Source organism: Micrasema longulum, unplaced genomic scaffold (genome assembly GCF_059751315.1).
Source record: "Micrasema longulum isolate JH-2025_06_02 unplaced genomic scaffold, ASM5975131v1 h1tg000260l, whole genome shotgun sequence".
NCBI classification, from domain to species: Eukaryota; Metazoa; Arthropoda; class Insecta; order Trichoptera; family Brachycentridae; genus Micrasema; species Micrasema longulum.
In genome coordinates, this window is record NW_028277464.1 from 1,647,549 (window position 1) to 1,662,789 (window position 15,241).

The 15,241-nt window shown below is 33.0% G+C and overlaps 1 protein-coding gene across 2 annotated transcripts in view; it reads right to left on the reverse strand.

The window, feature by feature from the left end:
* Positions 1-6: 6 nt before the first annotated feature.
* The window catches only part of Wdr81 (WD repeat domain 81), a 29,088-nt gene continuing 13,853 nt past the window's right edge, over positions 7-15,241 (reverse strand). For both annotated transcript variants that reach the window (XM_088223968.1, XM_088223967.1), the window contains 13 exons: positions 14,836-15,020; positions 11,590-14,328; positions 10,402-10,577; positions 10,121-10,308; positions 9,023-9,101; positions 8,666-8,851; positions 8,360-8,523; positions 7,205-7,552; positions 5,110-5,317; positions 4,496-4,651; positions 3,349-3,486; positions 1,420-1,676; positions 7-545 (listed from right to left, as the gene is read on the reverse strand). In XM_088223968.1, the coding sequence (XP_088080094.1) occupies positions 314-545; positions 1,420-1,676; positions 3,349-3,486; positions 4,496-4,651; positions 5,110-5,317; positions 7,205-7,552; positions 8,360-8,523; positions 8,666-8,851; positions 9,023-9,101; positions 10,121-10,308; positions 10,402-10,577; positions 11,590-14,328; positions 14,836-15,020 (5,056 nt within the window). In that variant the 3' untranslated portion in view covers positions 7-313. The remainder of the gene's footprint in view (positions 546-1,419; positions 1,677-3,348; positions 3,487-4,495; positions 4,652-5,109; positions 5,318-7,204; positions 7,553-8,359; positions 8,524-8,665; positions 8,852-9,022; positions 9,102-10,120; positions 10,309-10,401; positions 10,578-11,589; positions 14,329-14,835; positions 15,021-15,241) is intronic.

A 15,241-nucleotide genomic window follows, 5' to 3' on the forward strand; every position in this document is an offset into this window, starting at 1 on the left:
TAATTACTAGCGGAGTCACTCTCCAGAATCATAATTTCGGTGATATTTTACCTTAGACATGAAACAATTTTGTATTACAAAAAAAAACTAATTTATTTTGTCATTTTATTATATTTTACTTTCATTCGTTCGTTCGTCTACTTACTAATATTGGTGTAGTTACAGTATTTTTACCTTGTTCTTTTATAATAAATCTACAGATTTAGGGAATACATATTTGATTACTGAATATAAATAAAAATAATATCATAAAAAAAGGAAAACTTTGGTAATATCTCTTAATTGTATTATCACATGGAATGTACAAAGTTGATCAACATAACAAACTAATATTTCCACTTTCTCCGCCAAGTAGGAGCATCCGGTTTAGAGGTAAAACAGTCATAGAAGTCAGCACCCCTTTGAAGGTGTCGGAGCGAAGTTTAGTGCTTGAGAAGCTGGCGTCTTGGTCTATCGCAGTGTGAACTCCAATTCGGTTGTTTGTGGTTCCAGAAATGAGTTCAGTGAAGTAAGTTGACAGACAGTGGACGGGCTCGGTGGATCCTCTGAAAAAATAAACTTGATATAAAAAAGAATTTACGCATTAATTTAGCCTAATATTATCTTACAGATTACTTTAAAACGCAAGTAAAACAATAAATCGACCATTTGAAAATTGAAAAAATGCTATAGACAGTACACATTTAAAATTAGAGAAAATGCATAGATTTGGGTCTCTTCTTCCTAGTCGGTCCCTCATAACTCATAACTGAAGATCGTGACCACAATGTCGTACTCTCGAGACTGCAGTCCTCCACTTGTCTCAGCACCCCGCATTTCTAAGAGCTGTCACAAAGGAAATGGCTGATGCAGTTTTTATCTGGTTCGACTAGCGCATGGGAGACCTCCCTCATCCTAGTAGATTTAGATAATAATTATAGAAATAGACTTGAGTCATAGACAGTCAAAACATGCCATAAGTATTTTTGTACTTTTGATATAAATAATTTTACTATTATTAAAATCAATTACACTGGACTGCAATTTAGTTTCTTTTTTTACAACTCAAACCAGACAATGACGGGTCATAAGCCCTATAAATGCATAGACTTTCATATTCCCTTCTCTAAAAGTGTTCTCCATCTCTGTTGTACTATGATAATCTTAATAATTTCCTAGGGGGTGAAATCCAGTCCTTGTTTACAAAAATTTGGACAAAATTAAAACATTGCTATACACTCTACTTTTTTTTAATGTCATATAACGTATAAGATGAAAAACTGAAAAAATATTAACAATAATAAATGACTGTTTTTTTATAATATTGAAAATGTTTTGTAAACAATATTTTGATACAATTATTTTGTATAAATAATAAAGAATATAAATTTACATAAAATATTGTGATAAAAAAGAAAAGCATGAAAAAAATGTATATACTTGAGTTGGAATCTCAGTTTGCCATCCACGGTGGACCACACGAGCATTGTCTGGTCCAGGCTGGTGCTCACGATGCTGGCCTCGTTGATAGTGACCAGCTGCAGGATCTCCCCATCGTGGGCCTTCCAGTGCGCCAGTAGAGCCCCCGTACGGGGGTCCAGTAGGGACAGATGGCCCGTGGCCAGCCCCACTGCCACCCAGCGACCGGAGGGTGACACGCATATGCAGCGGATGAACGTGTTCGGGTTAAAGGTTACCTGAGACAGAATAAGTATAACTATTATGTGGCTTACGCGGTTATTTAAAACTATTTTAAGATACTGTTGAAACATTACCCCATCAACTGAAAACCTTACCTTTCCTTAAATCGAACTATTTCTTTTAACATAGAAAATCTAATTATATATGAATCACATCATACAGATTTGAGGATGCAAAACATGTTGATATATTTCATTTTTGACAAAACATACTAATTTTGGGTACATTTGCAGTTTAATTTTGCAGTTTATTTTTCAAAACTACCTATTTCCAGGAATAAGTCAGTTTTGGAAAAAATTTAAAACAAAAATTAGGGATTTTTTCTAATATTTTTTGGTGTATTCGGCAGACCGGCCTAATTTTTTCAGGAACATAGAATACTTATCATACCTTCTTAACGGTATCTATATCTTATAATTTTTTTTACTTCCAACAGTCTGTATTTAAAAATAAAGATTCCTAAAAAACATTGAAATTTGGAAATAGTCGGATTCGGAAAAGAACCCTACAATGAGGAAGTTCAGAACTGTGAGAAATTGGATATGAAAAATGTTTTCTTACACATGGTAACAATTAGAGTAAAATGTATGAAAAAATTCATGAAAATGAACTATTTTAAATTACCTCACTCTAAATCATAAAATGAAAGAGTGTTGTGATAGATTTCCGATTTCCGGGAATCCAACCCATTATTTAGGACAACTCACCTAAGAGAACTAGTGACATCACTTGCAAAGCAATTAAAAATTTACAAAACTTAAAAAAAATATAGCGATGATAATACGATACATAAATATAAAATAATAATTTTTTGGTGTAGTTTAAAAGTCTATTTAAAAAAAAAAACACTATTGCAGTTGAACAAGCAGTTTTTATACAAGTTTTTACATGCACTAAGCATTTAAACTTTGAGAATGTGTTTACTGTAAACTTAAAATCAGCGGGTTATTTGTTGACTTCTTAAATTGTAGTCTATTCAAATTCATAAATGCATGGAAATATTCTTGAAATCTAATAAATTTCGTTCTTTCATTATACTGTTCATCTTCACAAAAAAATGTTGAATGTAACATTTTTTTGGTTTATTTATTGATATTTTAACTATTATATAAAGCACAAAGAATAGGTTTAAACCTCAATATTGAGATAAAAAGTAAACTATTGTTCTTCAATATTCCCTTCACAAAAAGATTCTCGGAACTATTTATTAAACTTCAGTTTTTTAATTATCGCGACCTCGTGGTAATAGTGGTCAGCGCATTTGCCTACCATGCAAGAGGTCTCGGGTTTGATTCCCGACATGATTGACATTTTTGATTTGATTGACAACCGAGTTGATACGAAATATTTATTGAAAAGGGTGTTTCCACACCCGAATATTTCATGGTCCCTGGACTGGTACCTGAAGCTGAAGAAAGACTGATCATCTTACCTTCATGTAACAAAAAATTATCGAGATACGCGCGATTGGTGTACAGATGCAGTGCCCTATGCACCATTAAGTGTGGAAAGGGAATGATGATGATTTTTTTCAATTATAAAATTGGTTGGGATTCTTCGCACATTCAAGGGTTTTATTTATATTTAATTTTAGCTTTACGGGTAATTTAAAAAGTATATATTTTAGTTAATAAAAACACAAGTAGAAAAATAGTACATATTGCCTACCTTTAGTTCATGAATGAATGAACACATTCTGGAATCTATCAACTTGAGTACAGTATCTGTTGTAGCTGCCAACACAATGGTTGAAGGGGCTGGCATAGCTTTTACTATACTCACTGGTGAACTTTTACTATTATCCAACTGAAATTTATAAAAATATCAAAATTATTCATATCAAATTGATTATAATTTAATGTTTGTGTTTTTTGTTTTTTTTGGAAAAAATAAATATTTGCATTTTTATAATTTACCCAAATATTTCAATTTTGGGATCATTTTCTTTTAATCGTAAATAACCATGCTAGAAAATGGGGAAAAAGTTGTGGTAAAGGAGAGTTCGATATGAACACGTCCAAACTGATACACAGAGAGTTTTAAATGTAAAAACCATAAAATAATTATTGAAATTTTATGGAAATAAGCACTCATAATTTATAGCAATAATTATTGTAAAATATTCCTTGCAAATATTTGTATGATCTTCCTGTGAAATTTCGACAGTTATTTGAATTTTACTGATTGTCTAAAATAATCAGACGTCTTTTATTTGAACTACATATTGCATATTGCATCGATTTTGAGTCGAGAATTATTAAAAAAAAACTCTATCTGTAAAAAAACAGACATAATTCTAGCTTTACTAACGCTAGAAGGCTTTATCACTCATACATTAACATTATTTTGAATGCGGTCATTCTCAAACAGTGTTATATTTAAACTGTTTTCTTTATGGTATATAACAGCATTTTTTTTTTAAAAGTCAAAATTTATAATGTATATAATTTTAAGATAATATCAACAATATTTTGAGTTTGTTCAAATTTTTGTAGACATGGACTGGATTCAACTCCCTAGGAAGCTGTTAATATTAACATATTGTTCTTCAACTTCAAAAACATCAACAGATGAAAGAATTGAAGGAATATAGATGCTTAAATATGGATGTGTAAAGTGGTCACTTAAACCAGCCAATGACAGGTCTACAGGCCCTGTAGATGCGTAAACTTCTATATTATCTTCTCTAAAATGTTTTTCATCTCTGTTGTAATATGTTAAGATAATATGTTTAATGAATTTTTGAGCTCTCTCAGAAATGTTAGTTTTTGAGTTATGACTATTTAATTGGAGGTGTGATATGTAGTTAGAATACCTGAGCCACAATGCTTTCCACGTATGGATCCCAAATATGAACACTGGCATCCGTAGAAGCAGCAAGGCGAGAAGATTCCAAGAATGTCAGAGATAGCACTCCTTTACGGTGACCAGTATAGGTCCATTGGCAAGTTGAGGTTGCACTACCATCACCCTGTACAAATACATATTATCCAGTGAGTTTAAAAATGGCATTTAACATTACTTACATGTAAATAGGGGAATCCATAGTTCATTCGAAGTTTCTTTGTTAGTTCATATTATTTTAATGTAACTCATCACCATAGATATGACACTAGTCGGCAACAGTCATGATTTTGGAAAATGTACTTTGAAATATATCTAATTATCTGCTTATTCCATAAATTGAATTTTATTTAAGAATGAAATCATATATCTGTATCTTTTTCACAGCTGCAGTGCAATCAAAGCATTTTTCATCGCACATAACTGCATATTTCTCCGTAGCATCATGTCTGATTATGAAGAATGACGGCACGGAAGGCAATTACCACAAGTTGAAATGCCATTTTCTAGATTTTCACGCTAATAATGTGTATATTTAATTATAAATCATTGTATATAGAAGATGATTTCCAACAGAATACATACCTGATTTCTCAATGACCAAAGCTTTATAGTTTTATCTTTGGAGCCCGACATAAAGCTGTTCTCATTATCCAAGCAAACGATGCTCTTAATGGAATGAGTATGTCCAGAGAAGGTTTGTAATTTAATCTGCTTAAGATTAAAGCGATTATCTTTATCTGGTCTGCCTATTTCGTGCTCCCAGTACATCAGCCAATCTCCACGTAGATGTCTGAATACAAAAATGTGACAATTAATACTATGTATAATATCTTTGATAGACGGACATAAAAGCGTAACTGCAAAAGTGCAACTTCTCAGGAAAACAAAAAAAATATATTATGAACCCAAATTTAGCTACAGAACTCGTATTTTGCGAAATGGGTTATTATTTACATATTATTTCATCTGAATAAGCACATTGGAGTCATTTGTACAAATACCAGAAATATTCCAGATATACTAATTGAACCATTAAAGATGGGACAGAAATGAGTCTACTTTTATACTACTAGAACTAACTTACACTCAACAATATTTTGAGTTTGTCCAAATTTTAGTAGACAAGGACTGGATTCAACTCCCTGGGGAGCTGTTTATATTAACATATTACAACAGAGATGAAGAACATTTCAGAGAAGGCAATATAGATGTCTAGGCATCTACAGGACTTATGACCTGTCAATGGCTGGTTTAAGTGGCCACTTTACACACTGTGTAACATTCACCATTCTGCCCATATTTGAACATCTACATTCCTTCAATTCTTTCATCTGTTGATGTTTGTGAAGTTAAAGAGCTGAAACCTTTATTTATGCGGGTGAGATTCATCTAATTGAATTATTTCACCTACATACTAGGCAACGCCTGAAAATGTTATTTATTCAATTTCTATACTTCTTCATGGACCAGGTGGATTTATCAACAATATTTTGAGTTTGTCCAAATTTTTGTAGACAAGGACTGGATTCAACAAGTGGCCACTTAAACCAGCCATTGACAGGTCATAAGCCCTGTAGATGCCTAGATTTCTATATTGCCTTCTCTTAAATGTTCTTCATCTCTGTTGTAATATGCTAACTTATACTATTTGTACCACTCAATGAATTACAGAAATTAGTCTACTTGTATTACTGAGACCATCTTGTACTATTTGTGCCACTGAAATTATAACACAAATGCGCATACTTATTTAATTAAAACTAAAGTTTAATAGGCACAAGGTTGTTTATTTATGTTTTGAGTAGTCATATAAATGTACTGTTAATACCATTGATGTAGGCATACACAAAGAAAATTTTCTCATATAAATCGCAAAATAAACAAAAATGCCGTTATACTCTTATGTCCACCCATCAAAGACATAGCATGTTATAACATCATTTTCGAGGAAAAAAATTAACATCCAATAGAGATTGATTTATGAGATTTGTGTATTCAAAGTTTTTATTTCTTTTTAAATATTATTGATAACAGTTTCACTTCTACACCCATGATCGATAAGTATGACCTTTTAAATAAAAATATAGAATTATACTATGTTTGAGATATTAACTCAGTAATATCCATCATCAGATATGACGTTAAAAAGAAATTAACAAACAATAAATATATCCAACATCCTGCCCTAACTTACTGGAAAAAACTGTCTCGAATCCGGACATTTCTAATGTATGAGAAACATATACCTATTATAAATCAAAAGTAAAGTAATCTCATAATTATAGTGAGGAAATTTTGTGGTTGTTTTTTTAAAGAAATAACATTACTACACTATTTAACAAAACCAAAACATGAAACAAAAAAAGTGCCACTATGATTTTTAAAAGATACATTTTTTTTTAATCAATGCTTTCATTTTTACCTGTGATATCACTCTACTTTTCCTCGTTGTTCTACAAATCCGTGGATTTTTTCTATGCTTAAAGGACATTTATGATTAGCGGGATGAGAACGCCATCGAAAAAGGGTGGCCATATGTATTTGAAATATGTAAAAAATTTTGGTATTTTTATTATTTTGTACTAATTAGAGAAGTTTTATCATACTATTGGAAAAGTTATTTTGTTATTACATGTGTTTCTCATTTTATAACAAAACACTCAAATATATTGCCCACCTGCTCGATCTTAATCCATTTTCCATCTTACAAGATACTATGTCCAATGCATCGGTATAGCTAAATCCACTTCTTGTAGAGCCTTCTTCAACCAAATCTGATTGAACATCGATCCTATTACCGATGATTGCTACATTGGAACCGAAACTGTTGGAGTTGGAAGTTTCTTCGGAGGTAGAATTTTTACGACAGGGAACACTATCAGAGCGGCCTAAATGGACATCCATGCCAATTTTAACCGGGTTAGATTCATTCAAAGCTCTTTTATTGTATACTTCTTCACTCGGGCTGATCTGCACAGGTGGCTGAGGCTTAGGGGGAGACTTGTGTTGTAATTTACACGGTGGGCTAAAATAAACAAAAATAATAAAATAAGAATTTGATTACATATTTATTTTGTGTAAAACCACTAAAAGAAATTGAATGTGCTGAATGTTTCATCACCAAGGCTTGAAATGATATAAATAAGAAATTCTAACAGCTGTCAATAATGATTTTCCTATAATTGATAACCAAATTCAATATTTAAATAACAGTCCCTTACGTAAAGATGACCAATCAAACCACCCTCTAACCATCTTTTTTAAACTGTTAAATATAATACAGTGTTGAAATCATTTATACAAAACCAATTTTTTTCATAAGTACATTTTTAAAAAATAAGTTGAAAGCAATATTTCAGTGCAAAAGAAAGATACAATTAGGGATGTACAGTAAGGGAGGATTTCATTCAATAAAAATATTGAATTGTTTCTTTGTCAATATATGCAGTGTACATGGTCGAACTAAGGGGGCTAATAAGGTTTAGAGCTTTTAAATGTTTATTTTATTGAATAAGCATTAACTTTTCGGAATAACATGATTAAATATATTGAATAAAACACTTTGTTTTAAGACCACTTGAGTTTATTTTGAATAACTACTAGTTTCGGAAAGCACTTAACTTAGCTTTAGAAAAAAACTTAAAAAGTGGTCATACTGTCGCGAAAACAGACTTGTCAAATTAGAAAACTAGGATTTTTTAATTAGGCCTTAGGTAAATACAACACATCCAAAATCCAAAACAGCATGACCTTTTACAAGGTAAAATGTACTTGGTAAGTGGACTATATAATGTACAATATATTTTTATTTCATGTGAATAAATATTTTTACCTATCTGGTCTCCGAATACTGTCATACTCTCTACAGAGCCTCCTCACCGTGTCAGGATTCTTCAGGATACGATCCATAGTTTCCTCCCCAACATATTTGTAGAAAGGCATGTAGGACTGATGAGCTAGTTCCGAATTGAAGACAGTCTGCAATTCCTCCAGTGCCTAGAATTATTATTAATAAATAAATCAATAAACATTAATGAATACTACATACATTCGATGTTTATCTAATTTAAGCATATTTGGTATGTATACATCTGCCACTTTCGCTAATTGGACATTCATAATGATAAATTAGACTGACCGACATAGTAGCAGGGTCAGTTTTGTCGGGGGGTGAAGAGCTGGAGTCTCCAGTTGGTTGACCGCCACACACCTCCCCATCCCGAATCTGCCATTCGGCTGTGGAGCCGTCTCGGCAGATCTCCAGGTAGGAGCCCCCCTCCTCAACGGAGTAAACTGAGTCGTCAGTCTCTTGTGATGGGCCCGCCTAAGAAATAAATCTCTAGTTTATGAGTTTACATATTTCATTTACAATCATGAGTATGATATTGTACATATGGAAACTAGAATTGAATGAGAATCATGGTTTTCAGTGGTTTTTTTTCCAAATCAAAGTCTATGAAATGAAGGAAAATGAATTTTTAAAATTTATAAATACTTTAGGAATGTTGGAGGGTTCATCGTCTGACTTCTTCCAGTCACTGTTATTGTGTACTTTATCAAACGCCAAGAAAAACCTAAAAACAAAAAAATTATTACATATTGCTCAATGACTGACACAGTACAAATCTATGGCAAATAAGGTTTCACAAGTACTGGTGCTAAGTAATCCGAAACCAGTAAAATAACCTATAAAAACTCAACCTGCATAATAATGACCATGAAAAATCAAGCAAAGTTGACAAAGGTTCATTGCGTAAAAAGATCACAAACCATGTAAAATGCATAAAACCCTCAAAACCCTAACACAATGGTTAATATTGAAAAAAAAATATTATGAAATACGTACATCATTAAATACAAAAATAAAATCTCTTTAAAACCTTGTACAGATGTAGTCAGAAATACAAAATTAATATACACCTATACAATATACATGCTTTATACAGGATGTTCTTTAAACCCTGTCACATCCGAAACCACAATGATCAGTACTGGCAAGAAGACATATTAGCATATTTAAAAAAATATTTAGAGCCAAAATTTTTTTTAAAAATAAAATATTTAATAAAACAAATGGTTGCTTACTTCTGCGGGGGAAAAGTGGGGGGAGCGCGGCGCAGTATCAGACTCCCCCATCCTCCCTCCTCGTTTCTTCCCTGCAGAAGTAAGCAACCATTTGCTTTTTTAAATATTTTATTTATTAAAATTTTATTCGTTCTAAAAAAATCAATTTGTCCAATCTCTAACATTTTTGCAAAATAATGTAACCTTGTAAGAACATCGTTAATAATTAGGTTTATTTTAGTTTTCTTTTAGTTTTAAAGCTGATTTTATATTTATTAATGTTGATTTATGTTTCAAGCATTGTATTAAAAAAATAAATGAACACGCCAGTTACAAATGATTTTTTGTGTGTCAATATAAATAACTCCTTTGACGTTACTACAAAGTTATGTCGTCACTTTTTCTGACAACTGTCATTCTAATCATGTTACATTTTAAGGACTATAGATGATATAAAAATAAGTTAACAATAATAAAAAAACTACCCAAACTAGCCGTTTTGATCAAATGAACATGTTGAAGTTAGTACCTTTGCAAAGCTGGAACACAAAGGTGTTTCTTTGTCATCTCTGGTCCGATTCTTAATGCTAAAACATATAATGTTTCCAGAAACTTCTTCGCCAAGGCTAGTCGCGCTAAGTGACCATTGGGGAATGTTGAACGGGTCGACGATATCAATCGAACAGTCGGGTGCAGGATGTTTTTGAGAATAATGTCCTATAAAATTGACATACAGTTATAATAAACAAGTCACTGAACGGTTTAAAATGTTTAATATTTTTTACAGTGCTGTTTTTTTACTATACTTACTTGCAACTGTTCCATGAGCTTGACATCCGACATGTATGGAATGAGGAATCTCAGCAGCTGTAGACACGCTATCAGCCCGCCTTCCAGTGGTCCTGATATTCTTCGCCTACACGACGCTATTAGGTCACCCATGTGGGGGAAATACTGGATTAGGATTATCTGCTCTCCGTACAATGCTGAAATATTTGCAATATTTTGATTTAATATATATTTACTATAAATTATTTATTGATAACTCGTAGAACTCCATATTATCTAAAGGTGCCTGCAGACATGCTCGGCATTTGACAATTGTCAAGCTGCTGCTAAGTATGCTTGATTTTCGACAATTATTTTCAAATGTCACTGACAAATTAATATCGTCTGTAAAATGTTGCGAGTTACTTTCTTTTTTGATGATCATCATTTGTCACAAATACATAGCCACCAGATACACTCGATATTTGACTATTAATATATGTCGGCGAAAATATTGAATATGTTTGTAGCCATCTTAATAAAATAGAACACTTCACTTCAAGTCGAAATTGCCAAAAAAGAGACAGGCTCTTGTGTTCATTATTTATTTTTTTCAAAAAACAAAAATTTTTAGTTCTACCTAAATTTAGTTCACTCACAATATGAAAGCAATTTTGCCTTACAAGGGCAATGTTCCTGGACACATAATAATAATAATGAAAACTATTTAAATATAATAAATAGTTATTTAAAGAAGACAGTTTTTCTCAGATTTTTAAATAGCATACATTGATTTTATACCCACGCATGCCCAGTTATGTTATTTTATTTATTTGACAAATTGTCAAATGAATAAAATGCCTGCATTACTTTACGGGCTGTTTAACCCATTACGTAATGTAGACTGTAAATATAAGTTAGGAGTTAGCTGCTAAACTGTCGATGTGAACAGAAAAATAGATCCATATTATCCGCAGAAGCCATATTCAGCAAGCAAATTGTCCTATTAATGGGTGAATTCTGACTTGCATTAGTACGGCTTCTGGGTGTGTAAAACAGTGAATTAGATCTCGCTCTAGTATAATTATTGGGAACATACAAACTGATCTCTTTCAGTATATTTGGATTATTGATTATATATACTTTCGTAAGTATGTACGCTATTTATCATACCATTTTAGTTGTTTGGTCTAAATAAACAGGTAAAATGGTAAAGGGTTTGAAACTAACCTCCGATAGTTGTAAGGCACTCAATGACTTTAGAAGCGTTGCGGTCCCCGACTAATCGCCCGTTGGCAATACACAGGGAATCCAAACGGTTAGAGTTTGCATCTTCACTATTCGGCAACAAATTCTCACGGCCAATGTAGCAGAGAGTTAACATTTTTAATAAATTTCTAGTCAGATATTTACAGGTTAAAACAGGCCCCAACCTGTGAGCCAACCAGATCAAACTTTCAGAACTCATTTCCGATATTTTGTAGTCTTTGGCATTGTTTGTTGCGAAATACAATAACTGTGATCTGGGCGGAGTAGTTTTGTCTTTACTTTTGTGGTGATCTCTACTTCTTAAAGACTTGTGGTGTTGAGAAGTCGATGGCTTATTCAAATCCAGACTTTGAGATGCATTTTTGCTTTCAGTTCGAAACACTTCTTGAGAGTCATCTTCTTCTGGTGGCTGGACATAACTGGTAAAGGTTCTTTGAGAGTTGGGAATGGCAATGGTTGGGGAAGCTGGACCCACTTTTATCATTACAGCATCACTGGAATCTTTCCCACTCTGGCTACCCGGTGAAGTTGACCCATAATTGTTTTCGTCAAAATATATTCCATCTGATTTATTTTGAGGATCATCCGATTTACTGGATTCGTCTTCATCTCCTCCATATATAGATTCGGTAGCTTCAATAGCTTGAACGTGATTTAAGTACTTGTCTAAGTTTGTTGAGTCGGTTATACAATCAATTTCTTCAATGAGACATTTAATGTTTGACTTATTGAATATATTGTTTTCCCAACTCTTTTCCGATGAAAAAACGTCCGATCTCCCTTCTTTATTGCTATCACTTTCAAAATGAAACAAATCACTTTCAGCAACCGAATCACATTGAGTTTTCTTGAATTTGTCGACAGTCAGATTATAATCTTTCTCTATGCACGGTGTAAGAGTATTCTCCGAACCACACGATGTGTCCGGTGACAATATGTCGTGAGGAGTGCTGGTAGAGGGTTTCAGTGACTCGTCGCAGTAGGTAAGCTTTTTAATAGAAGTTGTGGGTTTAACGGGGATATTGGAATGTGTGTGCATGCTTACTTCAGTTATACTCGTGTCTTTATATCCCCCGACAGCTTCTACTAAATGAGGTACAAAGTTTTCCAAAAAACACTGCAGTCCGAAACGAACTATCAACTGCAGTAAAAATATATTATGATAAAGTTTCACTGACTTTTTGCTATTGTAAGCTGTCATATTATAAGACAGGTCTGCTTTAGAAGAATTTATATTCTTTTCACTCGAATGGTCATCATAAAGAACTAAAATTAATCTTAGTAATTTCTTAGAAGATTCTATCGGCCCCAAAACTTTCGATACGGGATCAAACAAATACCAAGATGCAAGTATCGATGTTGTCTTATTGCTTAACAGTTCTATAAAATGGGGTAAAAATAGATTTACACTATCGAATTGATTAAAAGAACTTATTTGGTTAAAAAAGTTTTCTATCTGTAATGAACAGGAATAAACTTTAGCCTCTGCAATTTTTTGATTGAAATATAATTTTGTTTTATCAAAATATTGGTACTTTGAACATTCTTGTCCATTACAATCGAAAGAATACAGAATAGTTAGTTCTCTTTCGGTAATGGAATATTCGTGAAGAACAGTGATGACAGAATATAACATGGGGAAGTGTTGAGGGAAAGGCAGCAACTGATTAGAAAGAAGCGGTTGTAACAACTGAGTAGCTGATGGAGAAGGTAGCCCGTTATTTTGTATACTAGGATAGTTAATCTGATCGGCATTTAGCTCCAAGTAATCTTCTAATTGGTTTTCCATATCTTGCGCAGAGTAATCAACTTCGCCCAACTGCAGTAACAAGCAGGCCACGTATTTAATACACTTTGGTAAAGCATTCATATTGTTCTTTAATACTAAACAACAGACTTTATACCGCTCATTGAAACATTTTACAGATCTAGACTGAAAAGGTCTCACTTTCTGGTTAAGGAATATTTCCACAATAAGACATCCCAAAACTTGCATATCTTTCTTGCGATGCGATATAACGAGCTGTTTGAATAAGGAGACATTGGTCACAAATCTGGTGTTGAAACTTCTATCCTTTTTTTCTTTTACAAATGGCTCTTTGCTCTCGGTTTTACTATTTCTCTTGTAGTAACTGTGTTCGTAAGATGCGACAAACATTTGATTAGTGAAAGAGTTATCGCCACAATGTAAGTCTGATTGATAAACACTGGATAAATCTTCTTTGTTGGATGTTGCAGGTTCTAAGTTGACGGAGATTTTCTTCGATTGTATTCTGGACTCTGTTTCCGATTGATTAGATTTATCACTGTGATTATAGAATGTTTTGACTTTGAAGTTGTGAAGGTTTTCTATGGCTAACAATTGACTGACTGGATTGAATTCCTTGGGCAAGAATATAGGCGGTTTTCCATATTCAGATTTTTGTACTTTAAAGTGTCGAGGAACTGAGAGGGAAGACGTAGTTCTTCCTTCTACAGTACTGATTGAGGAATGTGAAGGAGATGGAGGTATAGTGCCTTGCGGACTATCGTCATCTTTCTTGGAATGTTTTCTACTTCTGCTACTGCTGCTCTTCCTCCTTGTAGAAGAAGGCTTCTGACTAGCTGGAATCTTTAAACTGGAATAATTCTGCGGCAAATTACTGTCTTCCTCTTCATCATCAGAAAAGTCTTCGGAACTGTCATTCGTTCTTGTTTTCTCTGTAAAAATAATACATATTTCATGTTTAAATCATATTTATACAGGTTAAAAACCATGCAAGCATATTAGTCCCAAAAATTGGAGATTTACATATATATTAGCTTACTAAAGAGTGTTTTTAACTTATCCTCATAAATTTTGAATGTTTCTGTCTAAAGTACATGTGTTTATTTAAGTTAGCTACATATTGTAGCTTTTCAGTGTTTACTTTATTGATGATTAAATTAATGGTACATAATATATGAACACTTCCTTTTTTAGATCAGATTTACATTTAAAAATAAACATGTATGCATGGTCTTAGCAAATTGTTGATTATTTACCATTGAACCAATAGTAATAGTAATAGTAATAATTTACCATTGAACCAATAGTAATAGTAATAAATAAATCGGTAGTAGCAATTTTTATATTTGAATTGTGTTATCTCAAAATATGTGTTTATGCTTTAATCTGTTCAGACTTAAAAACAATAATATCAAATAAAAAATCGTGGTTTTACTAACTCTTCTCCTTCTGCCAATAAATCCTGGGAGGTAATTTCTCCCCCCAACACTGTGTCAGCTGGGACATTCTTGACGGGTGGGGGCTGCTGAAGAGTTGTACCGGGCCCGAGCGAGACAGTTCCGTGTGCCCATCCACCAGTGAGAGACATACATTCTTGGCTTTAATTGCTGCCGAGCCGGATAACCTAAGAAATACAAAACCAATTCGTAACATCGGTAGGAGTTTTGCTTGTTGATGCAAGTATCTCCTATGTCAGTTGGAGTTGACAAAAGAAACAATGTCGATACTGCAATATGTATTTATTATATTTTGCATAAAATACAGAACTTGCTTATAAAGCGCGAGAGTAACAGCGATAACTGAATTGCACTGCACTGGGCTACATGATGTTGCCATGCCCTGCGG